The 17,672-nt window shown below is 36.5% G+C and overlaps 1 protein-coding gene across 5 annotated transcripts in view; it reads left to right on the top strand.

The window, feature by feature from the left end:
- Positions 1-3,021: 3,021 nt before the first annotated feature.
- Positions 3,022-17,672, top strand: part of IKZF2 (IKAROS family zinc finger 2) — a 154,229-nt gene continuing 139,578 nt past the window's right edge. The window contains exons 1-4 of one of the 5 annotated variants that reach the window (XM_003254034.2): positions 3,855-4,054; positions 5,239-5,342; positions 6,839-6,887; positions 7,674-7,778. In XM_003254034.2, the coding sequence (XP_003254082.1) occupies positions 6,854-6,887; positions 7,674-7,778 (139 nt within the window). In that variant the 5' untranslated portion in view covers positions 3,855-4,054; positions 5,239-5,342; positions 6,839-6,853. Of the gene's footprint in view, positions 3,350-3,854; positions 4,055-5,048; positions 5,343-6,838; positions 6,888-7,673; positions 7,779-17,672 lie in introns of those variants that run through there. The other 4 variants (XM_030803546.1, XM_030803544.1, XM_030803545.1 and 1 more) reach the window with 4 other exon arrangements.

The following is a 17,672-nucleotide window of genomic DNA, read 5'->3' as shown; positions in this document are numbered from 1 at the left end:
TAGTCACCCTGGTTCATGAATTGTCAGGTAGTAACAAGAAATAAATCATTTTTGAAACAGAGGCATTACATAAATGTATTTTATTCCAAATTGCATTTTATATACAACGTTAGCCACTTTTCATATTTATATTTGCAAAATTAACATATAAATGTTAAAAATATATATTTACATATAATTTTTTTATTTATATAACATTTTATATTATATACATTTTGTAAATATAACTGTTATCTACCAAGAGGTTCAGATCCTTTGTGTGGCTTGTAAGCCAGAGCTGACCTGTTAAGGATATTTGTAATATGACTTACGAGCCAAGATCTGACCAAATTCTTTATGAAATCAGCACGTATCTTTGAAATCTGACCCTTTTTGTCCTTTGAAAAGAATTTAATACATGAAAGGAGCTGAGTATATAATTTCCTACATATTCATTAATTTAATAAATGTTTATTGAGTACCAACTTGTACCAAATACTATGCTACTTCTGAGAAAACAATGATTAACAGGACATAATCCCTGGCCTTAAAAAGATCATATCCTAGTGGCAAAGACAGATTTTATTTTAAAACTCAACACATTAATAAAATATTTACAAAGTATGTTATGAAGGAAATATTCAAGGTGCTATGATAGGAGTTGGTGCAGGAAAATGTTTGGGTAGGATGGCACAGAAAGGATGAAAAAGAACCAGCTACGTGAAAAATGGTAAGGGTAGAGGAGTCTGTTTCCTCCCCACCCTGCCACTTCTTCCCTAAAGTAAAAACTTAACTCTCCAACTGGATACAGTGGCCAAAGAACATGGTACTCCACTTCCCTAGTGGTATATTTTAATGTACAGTATAGTTATATATGTACCTTAAAAAAATGTGTACAGTCTATATCTTTGGCAAAGGACAGAAATAAATGCACCCTCTAACTATCAAAATACTACCCAGAGAGGTCAGGTGCAATTGCTCACACCTGTAATCCCAGCACTTTGGGAGGCCCAGCACCCTGGGAGATCACCTGAGGTCAGGAGTTCGAGACCAGCCTGGCCGACATGGTGAAACCCTGTCTCTACTAAAAATACAAAAATTAGCCAGATGTGGTGGCGGGCGCCTGTGATCCCAGCTACTCGGAAGGCTGAGGCAGGAGAATCGCATGAACCCAGGAAGCGGAGGTTGTAGTGAGCCGAGATTGCTCCACTGCACTCCAGCCTGGGTGACAGAATGAGACTCAGTCTCAACAAAAACAAAACAAAAACGAACAAACAAACAAACAAAACTACCCAGAGAAATTCTGAACAAAGTGAATTACAGTTTATGCAAGGGTTCTTTCCCATAAGTGGATTGCATTGTGAATCTTAGGACTATAGACTCCACAGGCATGAAATAAAACCCAATCTTGGTATGAAAACATAATCTTGATTTCTCTGGATGAGTTAGATACACCATAACCTGCAAATAAGAAAGGAATGTAGGATGTTAAAAAGAGGGAAACATTTGCCAAGATGGTCCAATTCTCCCAGGTGGTCATGAGATCTTTGTTATTCTAAAATCTGGGATCCATTCAGGGGGAGGCAGGGTGACAGAATGTAGTGTCTGAAGCCTTAGCCACTAGAGGGAGAAAGTGTGCCTCTGGTGACTAGGCAGCCAATGAAAGTTAACTCTTGAAAAGGACAGGCTTCAAGGAAGCTAAATTAAGCTTCAATAAACCAGGGGCAAGGACTACATCAACTTGGTAACTTTGGGGAACTTGAGGATGTATCTTTAAGATTTCACAATGGATCCTCTTCTACCAAATAATTACATTGTGTAAACTATCAGACATTTCATCTTAATTTCGATTATCTTTATTTCATATTTTCAAGGATCTCTATAACTGTACAGATACCTAAACACTTAGGTTCAGTTTTTAGGAAGGACTTGTGACAATTTAGAGAACTTATGTTATCCTTTATATATTGGGCATTTACATATTATAAACGACATACAGATTTTTTGAGGTAATTTAAGACTAAAATATTTGCTCTCTGTTGGGATGATAGAGCGACTTACTGGTTCTCTACTAAGACTTTCCCAAATACGACTTTAGGAAAACTAATTTTACTTAGATAACTGGCAACTGTTTAAAAATCTGCCTTACCAATATATAACTCACAGGAACTGCAATTTTTCTTAAAATCATCATAATATTATTGCAAGCCTGAGTCCAAATAATTTCTCTCCAATGAAAATTTGTTAATCTTGTTTGCTGTATCACACCATCTACCATTTTCTATAGTTAAACAAAAAGAGACTATCGTTACAATTGTTTAATAATACACCGTATGGGAAAAAAACTTTCAAGCAGTAATTCATTATAAAAGCTACAGTATCACACAAGTTATATGGTATCTATTATTTAGTTTGTGTCGATGTGAATTAATTCCTTCCCTATATCAAAATGTAAAGAAAAGACACTATCCAAAATTACCTATAGAGTGGTGCTTAAGGTACTGTTGATGATTTAATTTTCAATATATCGTTTTTTTCTCAGCAGAAAGAAAACCTCAACAACTATTTCTGGGATTCTTCAAAGGAGTAAGAGTACGGTGCCTGTTGCGACTCTTCTAGCATTGATTTTCTTCACAATCTGTGATAAGGTTTCTCAGAAACACCGTTTGGCAGTCCTGATAATTTCATGTGTTTTCAAATTTCAGCCACCCAGACTACACAGTTCACTATTTTCAGCTCCTTTCATTTTCCTTTTCCCTTTAATTATAGAAGTCTCTATTCCCTCTTTTTGCAAATGTGGTCAGGAAAGATACTAAATGCTACTATTTGTAGAAAGAATATGCATTTGTTTTTCTCTTGACGGTTCACTTAAGTTCTTTCCAAATAAACAAGCTGTGATTGATAGTGATAGGTAACACTTCAAGGGTAGCAACTTTTTGGACTCTCATCCGTTCCTTTGACTTTGGGGGACGTGGCACATGCCCCAGGGGAGAAAAAGCAAATCAACACTTTAATTTTAAACTTGCACTGCTAAAGCACTTTCAAAAGAGTAATAGTTGAGCATCTCAGACATGAATGTCTTTCTTAGTCTATTCCCCAGGACCCCTCTTATCCCGCTTCATGTCCCGGTCAATGCGGTGCGCTTTCCGAAACGCGGCCGCAGAGTTGCCGGCGGAGACCAGTAGGTGGGAGGCTCCACGCACACTCCCCTACTCGGCCGGGACGCGGCTCCCGGACTCCGCGCAGGGCGCCAAGATCGCCGCCCCGCTCCCTTCCCCCGGCCTCCCCACCAATCCCAGTTTGAAAGAAAACTTCACGCGGCCGAAATGAACGTCACCTCACCGCTCCAAGCCTCCAGCCGGCAGAAAACGTGAGACTTATTATGACACGGGGTGGGGGAATGGGGGTCGCCGTGGCACACTCGGAAGCGGGTTACCTGGCCCCTGTCGGGGGCGGGGTCCGCAGTCCGGGGACCAACGGGCTGGGGGCGACACGGCCGGGCGCGCGGGTGGGCGCCAGGGAGTGCGCGCGTCGCGGAGCCTCCGGGGCAGCACTTGTCCTGTAATCGATTGCCGAGCGCGCCGAGCGGCTGAGCGCGCAGACACGCGCACACGCGCCCGCCAACCCGCGCGCGCGCGCGCACACGCGCTCTCATACACACACGCACAGGCGCTCGGGCTCCGCACACACGCACGCGCGCGCACGCACATCCGCCCGCCCGCGCCCGGGGCTCCGCTGCCCGCCGCCCGCCGCCGCCGCCGCCGCCGCCGCCAGCCCGCCCTCCGCCCGCGGGCGTCTGCGCGAGCCCGGCCGGCGGGGGAGATGTGCTCGGGCTCCACCGGATCGGTTTCTCGGGGTTTGACCAGCTGTCCCGGGCTAACCCTGCTCCTCGCTGAAGATGGAGGAAGTAAAAACAGGATTACCCTTAGCTACAGATCCACTGCCTTAGTTTCCACCACCAACTGCAGTGCACAAACACACGTTAGGCACAGGAAAGAAAGAAAGACAGAGGACACATTTACAGTAAACACAAACAAAAGGGTGATGGGATTATTTTACTGCATGCACTGCTGAGGTAAATCTCCGCTTGGCTTTTGCGTGGTGAAGAACAGCTCTTGTTTTGTCTTCTGATTCATAGATTATATATAAATATGTGTATGATTTGCAAAGGGGGGAGTGTTTTCAAAGTTAAGTGTAATTATATAGCATCTCGTTTTGCACTGTGATGTGATCAAATGACTTGTTGCTGTTAACCAGTAATAATAATAATAATATAGGTATTTTTCTCTGGGAGGGATGGATTGTGGTTCTGATTAGGGTAATGATTTTTGTAAAGGACGCTCAGGGAATCGGGTTGAAGATGATGTCCTCTGCCTTAATTTATCGTCCCCTCCTTGTAATCTGTTTCTGGGATGTTAATCGATTAATCAGTTCTCATCTCTATAGCTGTCATGAATTTGGACTTGTTTTGCTTTGTTTTAACTTGAATTCCAAGAAGAAAGATTGGGTAGGCTGGAATAAATTGCAGCTGTCTAGATAGAAGGTAATATCCAGATCCTGTTGGAATTAAAAAAGAAAAAAAAAAAACCCTGGCATGACACATGTAAAAAGGCAGCAGTTAAATCACTTTGACAGGTTCTAGTACGGGCGAAAGAGATGGAATTAAGATTTAATTTTTTTTCTTTTTTGCCAAGGGCCAAAAACAGTCCTGTGAAGTTGGCCTAGGTTCCTAGCTGGGTTCTGCCTGACTGTCCCTCCCCTCTACCCGCCCCCCCCTCCTCCTTTTCTTTCAGTTTTCTTGTCTTAGCTTTTGGTCGATTCTTAAGGAACCGGTGGATCAAGTTTTTTCTCTTGTTAATCGCATTGCTATAGCACTGACTGACCTCTCTCTCTCTCTCTTTTTTTTCCCTCTTTCCTGAAAGTACGTGGTGCCATTCCTGAGTGACTTTTCCTACTAGACCATCCCAAAGGGACGAGGGGGAGGGGTGGAAGGAGGAGGAGGAGGAGGAGGAGGAGGAGGAGGAGGAGGAGGAGGAGGAGAAGGAGAAGGGGGGTGTTCCTTCTCTCTCATTTCTTGGTTTTGTTTATCAGCCGATCTGTTTGCTGGATTTGGGCTTGGAATGACCCACCTGTAAAGTGCTTTTCCTTCCTCCTCCCCTTGAACTCTGCAGGGGGCTTGGCTTGGAGGGGGCAAGGGAGGGAAAGAGAGAAGGGGGAAACACAAAAAACTTCTTTCCTTCTCCCTCCGTTTATCTTCAGCCCGACATTGTCACCTCCTCTTTGAGGGGTTAGAAGAAGCTGAGATCTCCCGACAGAGCTGGAAATGGTGATGAATCTTTTTTAATCAAAGGACAATTTCTTTTGTATGTACATTTCGTTCTCTTTCTCCTTTTTCTTTCTTTCCTTCTCTGAGGGTTAATAACCATTTCATTGATGGGGCAGCCTTCTTTCGCTTCTCCCTGACGTTTCTTTCTTTTTAATATGTGTGTGTTAAATGTGTACATTTTTAAAGAGATAAGCTAATTTCTAAAATATCCGAAGAAACTGCTCCTCTTTTAAACTTTACGGATCTCTTTCTTTAAAGCCTTATATAATCATAATTTAGAAGAATGTGATAACAGTACAGCAGGTTGAAATTTAAGTGCTATGTAGTGACTGAGTCGGGAATTTGATCTGATTATTCCATAATGAAATAAAGAAAAGTTTTTTTTTGGGGGGGGGGGTGGTAAGGGAGGGTGGTGGTGAAGAAGGGGAGGGGAGGGAGAAGGGAAGTGGTTTTGGAGACAAGAAGTGAAGCTGCCTGTTTTCCAGTAAGTAATGGAGAAATTCCAGGAGCCAGGGCTAAATATACTTGGCGATCAATACAGAAATGGCTCATTGTGAATAATTTAGCTGCTGGTGCAGTGAGAGTTTTGAAACTAAAGGCAAAAAGGACCAAGGCCAAACGGGGGAAAAAAAAGTAAAAATCTTCTCAGGACTTGTCAATTCTTAAACTTTTTTCCCCACAGAATAGTTAGATTATCGATCTTTTCATTATGTGAATCAAAGCTAGGGGGTGTCATCTCATACAGTTTACTTTTGTTTCTGAGAATTATGTTCTGTTTTGTGGCATTTGTGCATGAGAATAATTGCCCAAAGTTTTTTTTTTTTTTTAATGATTCTCTCTACCACAACCAAAGTTTATGAAATTCTCAAAATCAGACTGTATTAAGTAGGCTTGGCATTTGTATCCAAGCATGGTCTGGCAGGAAATTAAGGTTACATTGAACAGGTGCTTACACAGAACTTGGGGTAGGCTAAAATGTCAATATAAGTCAGGGAGTTGGCCAACTGCTGTAAAAATCTTCAAGACACCGTTGGGCACTAAGTTTTTTGTTTTGTTTTGTTTTCTTATGTTTGTTTGTCCTCCCCCTCCCTATTAGAACATGATGAACCAACTTGCAACAATTGTGAATAGAGCTATCTGTATACTGGGGAAGTCCTCAAACTGCAGTGTGATTGTGGGAAGTAGTGAATGGTAAAACACTTAAATCCCAGTTAAAGCTGACACATTTGAGGTGTACCCCCTATTTTTTCTTTAAACCCAATAAATTTTGATTAAGAGAGTCATTCCTTTTTTGCTCTAGCCCATCTCACAGCACACTTATCTTTCCTATCCTATCTCCAGCAGGAATCAGATCATTTGCAGAAAGAGTTCAGTGACTTGCAAATGAGCACATACAGTACACTGTGTATGTTTCTGGGCACAGGTGGCAGCAGCAACATGGACTAACTGCTTGGAGCTTCAAATAAGTTAAGAATTTCATGGCAGATACTGAAAGGAATCATTGTATTAAGGGTATAATCTTTTGTTTTGCAGCATTGCACTTTGACTATGGAAACAGAGGCTATTGATGGCTATATAACGTGTAAGTATTAGTTTTCATTAATTTGTTATTGGTAATAAGGTTGCCTTTGTATTACCTGTGTTTTAATTCCTGGATTATGAAACTTTATTGAGAATGCTGTACTTTTTTCTCCCTGTTCACAATTTCACCTTTGAATGAGTTTGAAAAAATGACAGCACTGAAGTGAAATAAGAAGGAAATATAGAAATATACTAAGTTAAGTAGTATACTTAAATCAATAGTAGCTAGCAGATCAACACTTTCCTACTTTTTATAATTTACTTTGTTGTAAGTTGAGAATAGGCCAGGTTTCATATATGTCTATTAATATGGTGTGTACTAAATATTTACTTCTCTGTAACCTAATTTTTCAGACATACTATGTGAAAGAGAATTAGCTTTCCTAACTTGAGACATTTCTTTAGCTACCTGTCTTTTCCATCCTCTCTCTGATAGCCAGCATTTTGGAAAATGCTCATTATAAATTCTGTGTGCTTAACAATTAAATTAGATGCTAAAAGAAAAGTTATTTCTTTCAACTGAAAGATACTTTAGAAATCAACAACTTATGTATTGAGATAATAAAGTTGTATTAATTTTTTTTATTTTGGGTTGATTATGGCTTCTCATCATTTCATTCAACTGTGTATTTCTAAATGATATTTCCTTATAGTTTCTTTTAAGGGAAAAATGTATTACCTTACAGTTTGAAGGCTATGCATGCCATTGCGTGTATAAAGCAAAGTTAGTAATTACATCTTATGTGACAATGAATAGAAACCAAAAGATTATATTTTCTGAAAGCAGGTGACAATGAGCTTTCACCCGAAAGGGAGCACTCCAATATGGCAATTGACCTCACCTCAAGCACACCCAATGGACAGCATGCCTCACCAAGTCACATGACAAGCAGTAAGTCTTCATTTTATGATTTTTTTTTTTTTTTTTTTTTTGTATTTCTCCAGCAACAGACTTTAATTTGTTAGGTCTGTGCGGTCCTCTCACATTGTGGTATAGCTACTGTTATAGATTTTGCTAAAGAAAGAACAACACAGATTTATTCCTGTTCATTCTAGTATTATAAAACATGAGCCTGCTTACTAGTCTGAACTATCCCAAGGTGGCATTTGGGAGCTGGTGCTTACCTGTATCAGGTAAGAAAGGTTAGAATTTGCTGGTTATTGTTTTGACTTGCCAGGTTTATGACTGGATTTTTTGTTGTTGTTGGGTAAAAAATGTGGAAACGTCACTTCCAAAGGACTCTTCACAGTTAAAAAATGAAATAATTTTATATTGCCTTGGTAGAAAGCTAAACTGTCAGTGATAAAATTAGTGTTACTTGCTTTTAAAAAATGTGTAAGTTTCTTCTCCAAAGCATTGGAAGTGAAGTGTAATTGAAAATTTATAGAACTCATTTATATCCATTTCTGTAACAAAGTTGAAAGGCTTTTGTCAGAGAAGAACTGATAAAATTTGGAAAGATGTTTTGAATTTGTAGGAAAAGACAGTTTTGGCTACTATTTTTGATAAAGGGTCATTTACTGATGTAATATACATTGTTTTTGTGTAATAAGAAGCAACTTACATGCTGTCAGTGACAGAAGACAAAATACTTTCCTTTATTAAGAATATGGTTGCTTTTTTCTTAATTACAGTGTTTTATCAGTTTAGTTATCAAGTGCAAGTGCTTTATTACTCTTACTCAAAAGTAATTTGAAATCTTGTTTTGTTTATACTTTCGATTTATATTTTATTCTTATATGTTATAGAAAGGACATTGGACTTGCATGTAAATATAATTAAATTTACAAGTTTTCTGTTTTGGCAATATGTGAAGGAAAGGCAGGAAGTTTCTTTCCTTTTTTCCCCCCTGAAGATTTAATAACTGAGAAAAGTGAATCATCTACTTAATAATGAGCATATTCATAAATGTACTCTGACTATCCAGAGAGAGCAACTTTTTCTTTTTACTTCTAACAGCTCTCGAAACTTTAAGTTATTATAAAACTACAAGCTTAGTAATTAGTAAAGACTACTGAATTATAAGCAATTTATATAGAATACTATTGAATACATTTTGCAATATATTAACTTTAAGTAATTATAAAAACTACAAGCTTAGTAATTAGTAAAGACTACTGAATTATAAGCAATTTATATAGAATACTATTGAATACATTTTGCAATTTATTAACTTTAAGTAATTTTAGCTATTGACTTGAAATTATGATTGAGTTTGAATTTGCTTTATTTATTTAAAAGTTGTAGTTCTTTTAGGTAATGAGCACTTCCTAAGAAAATTTAATTCTAGAAGCAGTTCTTACAATTCCTTTATCATTTAGAAAGAAAAAACTAGTAAAGTTAGCGAGTGAATATATACTAAATTATCATACTAATCTCATAATGAATCTTTTGCATTCATTTTTTTTGCTAGTTGATTTGATAAAAAATATACTATGACTACAATTTAGGCAATAGAATTTTTACATTTCTATATACTAGTTATTTGGTGTAATGTTTTTATTTCTCAGATAACTTACACAATTTCCTAAAGAGTAAAAAGAGGTAATATATAGTTTCTATTAGTTAGCTATTGGCTTTAGAAACATTGCATGTATAGGGTAGGGAGTAACTGTTAATCAGAGACTTGACTGTCATCCCCTAGACACAACCACAGGAAAATGCTTGTCAAGTGGTTAATTGGCTGCTTTATTTCTGAATTTGATTCTGGTTTTGCAAGTACTTGCTTCAGAAAGGCAGTTCACTCATCTTTTTAAATAAACAGTGCAGAGTGTAGTAATGATCAATTTGAACAAATAAGAACTGTGCTTTTGACATTTGAGCTTTTCTCACCCAACAACAGTAAACTTACGTTTGGTAGAGAGTTTTTTAACTTACTAGCCTGTGGCAATTCCATGCTAGTACAGGTTTTGGCTAAGATGCACGTGTTTTCAGGTTCTTTTCCAAAGAGTTGCAGGTTAAATATTTTGGCTCTCACTTCAGAGCTGTCTCTTGCATCCTTTATGTAGCCTCTATTTACAGTATCTAGGTTACCCACTTAGGTGTTAGATGGAGAAGATACCCATTTTTCCTCTCTGTTAGATCTAGGAGAATATCAGCATTTTAGATTGCCAAAGCAAGTAGTGATAGAGAGGAACTCTTGTCTATTAATTAGAACAAGAGACCTAGAATTGGTCACTCTGATGTTTTTCTGTGACTTGGGATAATTTTTGTGTGCATCTGGCCTGTCAAATCACTTGTGTCTGAGATCACGGGTTTCCCTAAATCCCTTTACATGCATTGTTGACTTTGTTAAATGAAAAGAACTTATTTATTTTCTGCATTTTTTAATATCTTCAAATATACTTCCTGGAGGGTGCCTGCTTCCAAAAACAGAATTGCAATTTTGATTGAAAGTGTTAAAGCTAAAAGTAAATGTGAAAACCTTTAAGACAGTTTCTAGTAGCAGGAAGGAGAGGATGGGAATATATGTGTAAGGAGGAAAAAAGTTATTTTTAAATAGTTAAAAAAAATAAAATAAGTAAAATCTTTTTTTTTTTTTTTAAATAAAACTGCTAACATTTTGGCCAGAAAAGTATCAATAAGGCATGAGAGCTCACTTATTTTGGCTTTAGGAAGGTGGTTAGTATTACTCTAAGGTCCCAGCATTTGTTTAAGCTATTTGGTAACTCTTCTAAGATGAGGGGTTTCTGTGCAACTTGCTGCCAGCTATTGTATAAAAATAATGACAGCAGCTATCATTATTTGACAATGCTAGAATAGAGCACTGGCGACTTGGGAGGGAGAGAACTAAAAATGTTACAATGCCTGACAGTTTTTGGTTTTAAAATTTAGCATGTAAGATAAACTTAAGAAGAAGAAGTATTAGTGATCCTAACATTTTATAATGACTACTTCCTATGGTTTCAAATGAATTTTCTTAGAGAACTTTAAACTTTTTCTTCTGGAATAAGGATCTTTTTGATAAGAAGATAGGCATTCTTGCCTGAGATCATTAGTGTACATATTGAGTCTGCTAACAATCTTCGGTGTCAGGGATGACAGTATATGCCTTGATGGCTATTGGAAATAAACAGTGTTAAGTGATTTTTAAAAATAGTATCTGGGAGTTAAGAATCTGAGACAGACATCTCAGACAGAACAATATAAAAATAATCCATATTGTATTTTGGCCCATCAGATGAAACTTACTTTGTGATTCCTTCTGTTTCTTGGTTAGCTCATTTAGAATTCTTGCATAGTTGTTCAGTATTGGTTTCAGACTGTTCTATACTGGCAGGTGACTATTTTGAAAACTGTTTAAAGTTCAAAATTTTTAAATTAATTTTATTTTTCTTATCTATTTTTTATAATCTTTATGTATAAACTTACTTTGCAGGTAGTTACTTAAATGGGTATGAAAATACATCATGATGCAAAATTTGTTTCTATTACTTTAAAGCTCTTAAGTGGATCAACTGTACAGTCAATGCTATTTATCAGTCTGATGGCCAGGTGGCATGTATGGAATCAGAAGAAGTAGTAAGTCTAGTTTTACAAGGCTCTGACCAATAATCAGGTCAGGGAATCTAGTTTATTCTTTTCAGAGTGCTTCACATTAATTTTTTTCTTAGCTAGTTTCCATTTTTAGTACCTAGTGAAGCAGAAGTATATTATGATTTCTATTTTTCATATGTGGAAATTGAGGCTTGAGGAAATTAATTTACCTCTTAGAGAACTTAGCAGAAAGATGAAGTTATCAGGATTGGGACATAAAATTGTGATAATACCTTGTGGGTTAGTTAGATAACTGCTATCTCTACAATGTCACCTTCTCAGGGTGTCTGCCATGTCCAATACTGGCCCATATTTTTGTGACAAAAACAATATTTCAGAAATAGGAGAGTTACTATGAGGGTGGAGTGATATCAGATAATCTTTTCAGGTGGGTGTTCTAATGCACTTTTTGAAATAGAGCCTATATTATGGGACTTACCAGCTTTCTGAGTTGTCTTCTGTAGCTTAGTTTGGCAGTCACCCTTGCTTGGATTTCTGTAGGACACACCCTAATATAACACCAGATGGGCTTGATATAAAATCTTCTGTTTTAAGTCACCGTACTTAGGTTTGTGTATATACCCAATGTACTTTACATTTGGTTCTTATTTATTAGGGAATTAAATAAAAATAGTTCTGATTTAATTTCTTTACAGCTATCAGAGATAAATGTCATAACTATGTACCAAAAGAGAAAAAAAGGGAAAAAAAAGGAAAGTAAAGGAGGTATAGATTTGTTGGTAATTAACAGCAAAAGTGCTGTAATTTTTTCTTTGCACCTCATTCCACTCCCAACTCCCTATCTTTTTAGGCTGCTTAGTATTGAGAATTAAAGTCCGTTTTCAAAAAACAAAACAGCTTATGGCAGAAAGGTTATCCTTATCATCTCTATCTTTGTTCAAAATCTGTCTTTCCCACTAGAAGTACTTTTTTAAAAAAAGGTAACATCATTGATTGTGTTCTATTGAGAGTCTTCCTGTAAGCCGTAATGAATTTTCATCTCTGGGTTCCGTGCTCATCTCTCCTAACTTTTGATATATTGATATATTTTGAATATTTACATATTTTTATCATATTTGGAAATATCAATAGCAGAGTTCTAGTCCTAAAATGAGGTAGAATATATTGTTTTTCTTTACTTTTTTTCCTTCTTATCTGTTTATGTTAAATGTATTTATTGACCTGTTAGTATTTTCCTTTTGTGAATTAATTGAGACCCAATGTACCTCTGTTTTGACATAGGGAAGGAATATTTAGGGATGGTTTCCTTTATTATAAATGTTATAATCACCACTGGAGCGAGAGAAGGTAGAGGGGCATCCTTTATTGAGTGCACTTAGTATGCTAGATGCTTTGCTTATTATTTCACTTTGTCTCCACATCAGTTCTGTGAGGTAGGCATGTAAGTACTCTATTTTATAACACTTAAAACTGGGGCTCAGAAGCAGTAGATTGTGAGTGGTTAAAAATATGGGCTTTGCAATTATGCTGGCCTGGGTTAGAATTCCTGCTTTGCTCTGTGACCTTGGCCATGTCGCTTCACATCTCTGAGCTCCAGTTTCCTTATCCGTAGAATGGGGATAAGCAATATCTACCTCAATGGGCTGTTGTGAGATTTCAGTAAGGCAATATATGTAAAATGCTCAGCACAACTTCTGGCACATGCTAAGACTCAGTAAATAATCACTGCTGCTATTACCCAGAGCAGTCAAGTTACTTTTTTATGAACCTATGACTCATAAGAAAAAGGGTTTGTTTTCGAATCCAAATCTATTTGAAATCTGGGTCTTTTGCTCTTTTCTGTATATTGCACAGGTCCAGGGAAGAAAGATAGGGATTTCTGATAATTTAGGGTAAAAATTGAAGCAGGAACCCTCCGTTATTTAAAGCATCTATGAAGATTTTGGTTAAGAAAGAAATAGAGTTTGTCTGTATGTCAGAATTGGGGAGGGGGGTGGTGCTCGACATTCCTGAGTATAGTTTTGTGGTTTTGATTATATGTAAAGCAAATCACTGCATATTATTGGTGTTCCAGATATACCAATCATTACAAATAACAAAAGAAAAAAGTTTTCTTAATAGAGTAACCTATTCCTACAGAGAATCAATTCTTAGGGAGTCCTCATCTAAAATCTAACCTCATTTGATGCTTTTGGTAGTACCATAAATTCTCACTTGATGATACCTAATAAAATTGTTGGTTTAATTGTTGATTGTGCACTTCGGGGGTAGTAGTTTCGATGTTCTAAATTTGAAATAGGCTTAAATGCAATTATTAATTATAAGCATTTGACATTTTGCTGTTCAATTCTAGTTGATCAATTCAATAAATATTTGTGGGACACCTCATATGTACCAGGTATTGTAAGGTGAATCCAAAGGTGAATAAAGAGTGTAGAGTCCTTTTCCTCCAGGAACTCATACTCTAGTGGGACAGACAGACATTAAATAGGGCATTTTACTGTAGTAAGCTTAGTGTCTTGATTATTATGGGGGATGAGAGGTGGTGCTCGTTTGGAAAGATTTTTTAGAGGGAGAGACTGCTTGAGTCGAGACTTATTAAATGAATAGGATTTAGGGGGTAAGTGGAAGGCCTTTTCAGTAAATAATGTATCCACAATAAGAGGTGATGAGAAATAGCGTGCAATATTCTGGGAAATACAAGCAGATTGGTATTTCTAGACTATAAGGTTGGAGTCTAGGAATTTGAGGCCAGGAATAACTTTGGAGAGTTAATCAAGGCAGGTTAATGGAACATCTTGTATGAGAGGAAACTTGGCTTTTATTTTCATGGAAGTCAGTGGTTTTAACAAAGTAGGTGACTTCAGTCTTTTGACTGACATGGATCGATTTGACTACAATGTGGGGAAAAAGATTGTGGTTGGGGACCAGTCTCTAGGCAGGTGCATCTTTAACAGGCTGCTTCAATGATTGAGTAAGTCATGCAAGCTAGCAGTAGTGGGATAAAAAGGAAGGAGAAGGATCTAGGTAATATTTAGCATCTTAAAGTAGACAGTACTTGGGTAGTAGAATTAAGGAGAGAATAGAGTCAAGGATGACAACCTCTGAATTACTGGATAGATGGTGGTAGGTTCTGTCAGTGAAGATAGCAAATACTGGAACAGGTTTCCTGGAAAAGATTTAGCTTAGTTCAATTCTGGTTTGAAGCACCTTTAGGGTACAATTTGGGAGGGGGATAGCAATTAGGCACATGGATATAGACTGAAGTATGAATTTTCTTAATTAGTGAAAACTAATATTAGCCCATGGTTTGGTTACTTTTCTGCCCGTATTACTTTAACAGTAGTTTAATACCATATTTTGAAAACATTCATGTCTAAGTAATTGTCAGTATTTGATCAGTGGCCTTATTTCCCCAATTGCCCCATTAAATCAAAATTCTATATTGAATTATATGTGCACAGGCTTTAATAAACTCTTTGCTTAATGGAATCCTTTATACTAGTCTCAGAAGTTGAATTAATTGATGTGATTGACTCACTGATTTTTAAACAAAAAGCTCTTCAACATTTTGTGGTATATCTAATATCATAACTTCTATGTTTTTTTTAAAAATCATAAGATTAATGTATGCCATATACTCCAGTGCCTCTATTCTAATGATCTGTCTTTATTCTGTAACCTGTTTCCTTATAAATAAATATGCTATTGAAAATATTACATACTTATTACAGGTTGTTAGCTAAACACTGGTCAGTTCTGCCACATTAATAGCTAAGGAATTTAATACTCCTCATCAGAGCCTTTTTGAAGACTTTGAGATAAATATGCAGATATAATATATATTATTTTAAAATGATTTTGTATATAATTAATATTTTTAAAATATAATATCATACCCCTTGGGATGAGGTTACCTAGATGGGAAAGTATAGCATAGATAACATCTTAATTAACATACTTATTCTAAAATATTTATTATAGAATTCCATCTTAAAAATGTAAGCGCTGACTACCCAAGACACCATAGAATTCCAAATGAATGTTAATGCTGGAAACACTTCTTCTGAGATTTCCTGTATGTGGAGATTCAGAACTCCCTAGAGAGATATTTTTCATCTTTTGATCATTGATGTAGCAAACATTTATTAAGCACTTACTGTATATGATGCATTGCTGGTGCTGGGGCTCAAAAAATAGGTTTGGGGTGTTTTCTAGAGAAGGATATTATCTTCAAGGATCCAAATGAATTGATATTTTGTGTGAGATCGTAATACTGCTTATTGCATTTAGAAGTAAATGAGTGTGATGTGCTGTGACTTATATCCATTATAGATTAATGAGCTGCTTCTCACCTTTTACCTCCAAGAGTTTTTCAAATGTGTATAAATTTGAGGATGTACAGTGAAACAGACAAAAGGGCAACCAGCCACTTAGATAGGTTCTCAGAGGATAACATTTCCCCACAAAATTATTTGTAATGCAGGATTTGGCACTCATCCTTGCAAGTTCTGAAACTAGATTTGTGGCACACTTAGAATGGATCTGTATGTCAAGGTTGACTGACATTAAACAAGTTTACGAAAATAATATTTAAAATCAGAATACCAATTTATGTTTAGATATTGATTAAAAATAAAGCACACACACACACACCTCCAACCAACAAACATAGGAGCTGGATCACTCTAGTTGGCTTGACTAGATCATTTTGTTCTTGTGAACTGACCTATATGGGTAATCAGTAAAGGTCATTTACTGAGCAAGGAATCTGAATAAAGGGAGTTAGTTATATAATTCAAATGTTTAATGGCATTAGACTAAGAGAACCTAATATATTTAGCATCACAATAGAGATAGCATTGCTATTTGGATAATTATGGTTGAAGTCCTTTGTCCAGTTCCCTCTCCTTTTAATGGACATGGATTTAGATTCCCTAGATCTATGTTCAACCAAAATACTTCTGAGAGTCATTTTTTTTTTCCCTTGGCTTCCTAGGCTAAATCCCCCAGATTCAGTCTGTAACCTATATTAATACATACAATCAGGTTACGACCAGTTCTTTCTGGCCTGGGATCCATTCATTTTCTTTAGTGTGATTTATATTTCTGCTTTAATTTGTAAAATGTTGATTTTATAGCCTAACTTTATGAAGACAATCTTATAGTGCCCATAAAGGATACTTCCTTCAACTGCCATAAATTCAACCTTCCATTCACAGAAATCTCGATAGGTGATGTGGTCAGCAGTTTAAGAGTTCTTAATATCTATTTTAGATGAAGATGGAAAATAGCACTACCACCTAAGAAAGATCCTTAAGTTAGCTGGTGATATACAGGCACTTCCAGTTTATAGGTCAGAAGGAAAACAACACCAAAGCGGTCTCATGAAATTATTGAAGTGATCTGACCGCAGCAAATGAGATTTCATAGCAAACTGTTTTATTTCATGTTAGTTGGTAGGAAAGCTGTCTTAATTACTGAGTGTGAATTAAGTAACTTTTCAAAGCATATAGATTTATTTGGGGGCCACACATTGATTATAAAGAAATTAATCAGGTTTTCCAGATGTGAATCTTTGAGGAAAATGGTCATACCTCTTCATCCCTAGCATATGCATTGTATGCATTGTAGGAGCCCTGTAAATATTTGTTGAATGAAGGAACTACTTAAGATTAGTGTATTACATATGTCTGTTTAAATAATATGCTTCTGACCTACTTGAAAAAATTTGGAAACTTGATTTCTTAGTTGTTGAAATAATCCAAAAATCCTAATTTACTTGTGATTTTCTCTGTTTGGGGATGTGTTATTTTTATAATGTCTCACTCTGAAAAAGATTTTGTAATCTCCAAATTGGTCCCAAAAGCTGATCTCTAAGTTTCTAAACAGTTCTTATGTTTGCTGATTCTATACAACCATGTTCAGTGGAATCCACATGAATGTTAATGTCGATGTTTCCATGACACCACCATCATCATCTTCATTACTACTATTAATATCTTGATATAGCACATTTAAGGTTACAGATTTAATTCCATATACTTGTAATTTTAAAGCCAGTTCTCCGTCACTTAAACTGTTTTTAGTAGCATGTACAAGATGGAATGCTTCAATTAGCTTTTCTTATGCACTCCAGATATTTTGATGAGTGTATAATTAATCAGTGTGAAGTCACATTCTAATAAATTAACATTCTGGGTGTCTACACTTTTGACGTTTTTGTCATTGCTCTCATTATCATTGAAGCTGTAGTTCTCCTTACACTTGTCTATGTCAGCTCTACCT

This window comes from Nomascus leucogenys, chromosome 22a (assembly GCF_006542625.1).
Source record: "Nomascus leucogenys isolate Asia chromosome 22a, Asia_NLE_v1, whole genome shotgun sequence".
NCBI classification, from domain to species: domain Eukaryota; kingdom Metazoa; phylum Chordata; class Mammalia; order Primates; family Hylobatidae; genus Nomascus; species Nomascus leucogenys.
The sequence above is the reverse complement of the archived record's forward strand: the minus strand, read 5'-3'. Positions and strand labels throughout refer to the sequence as shown.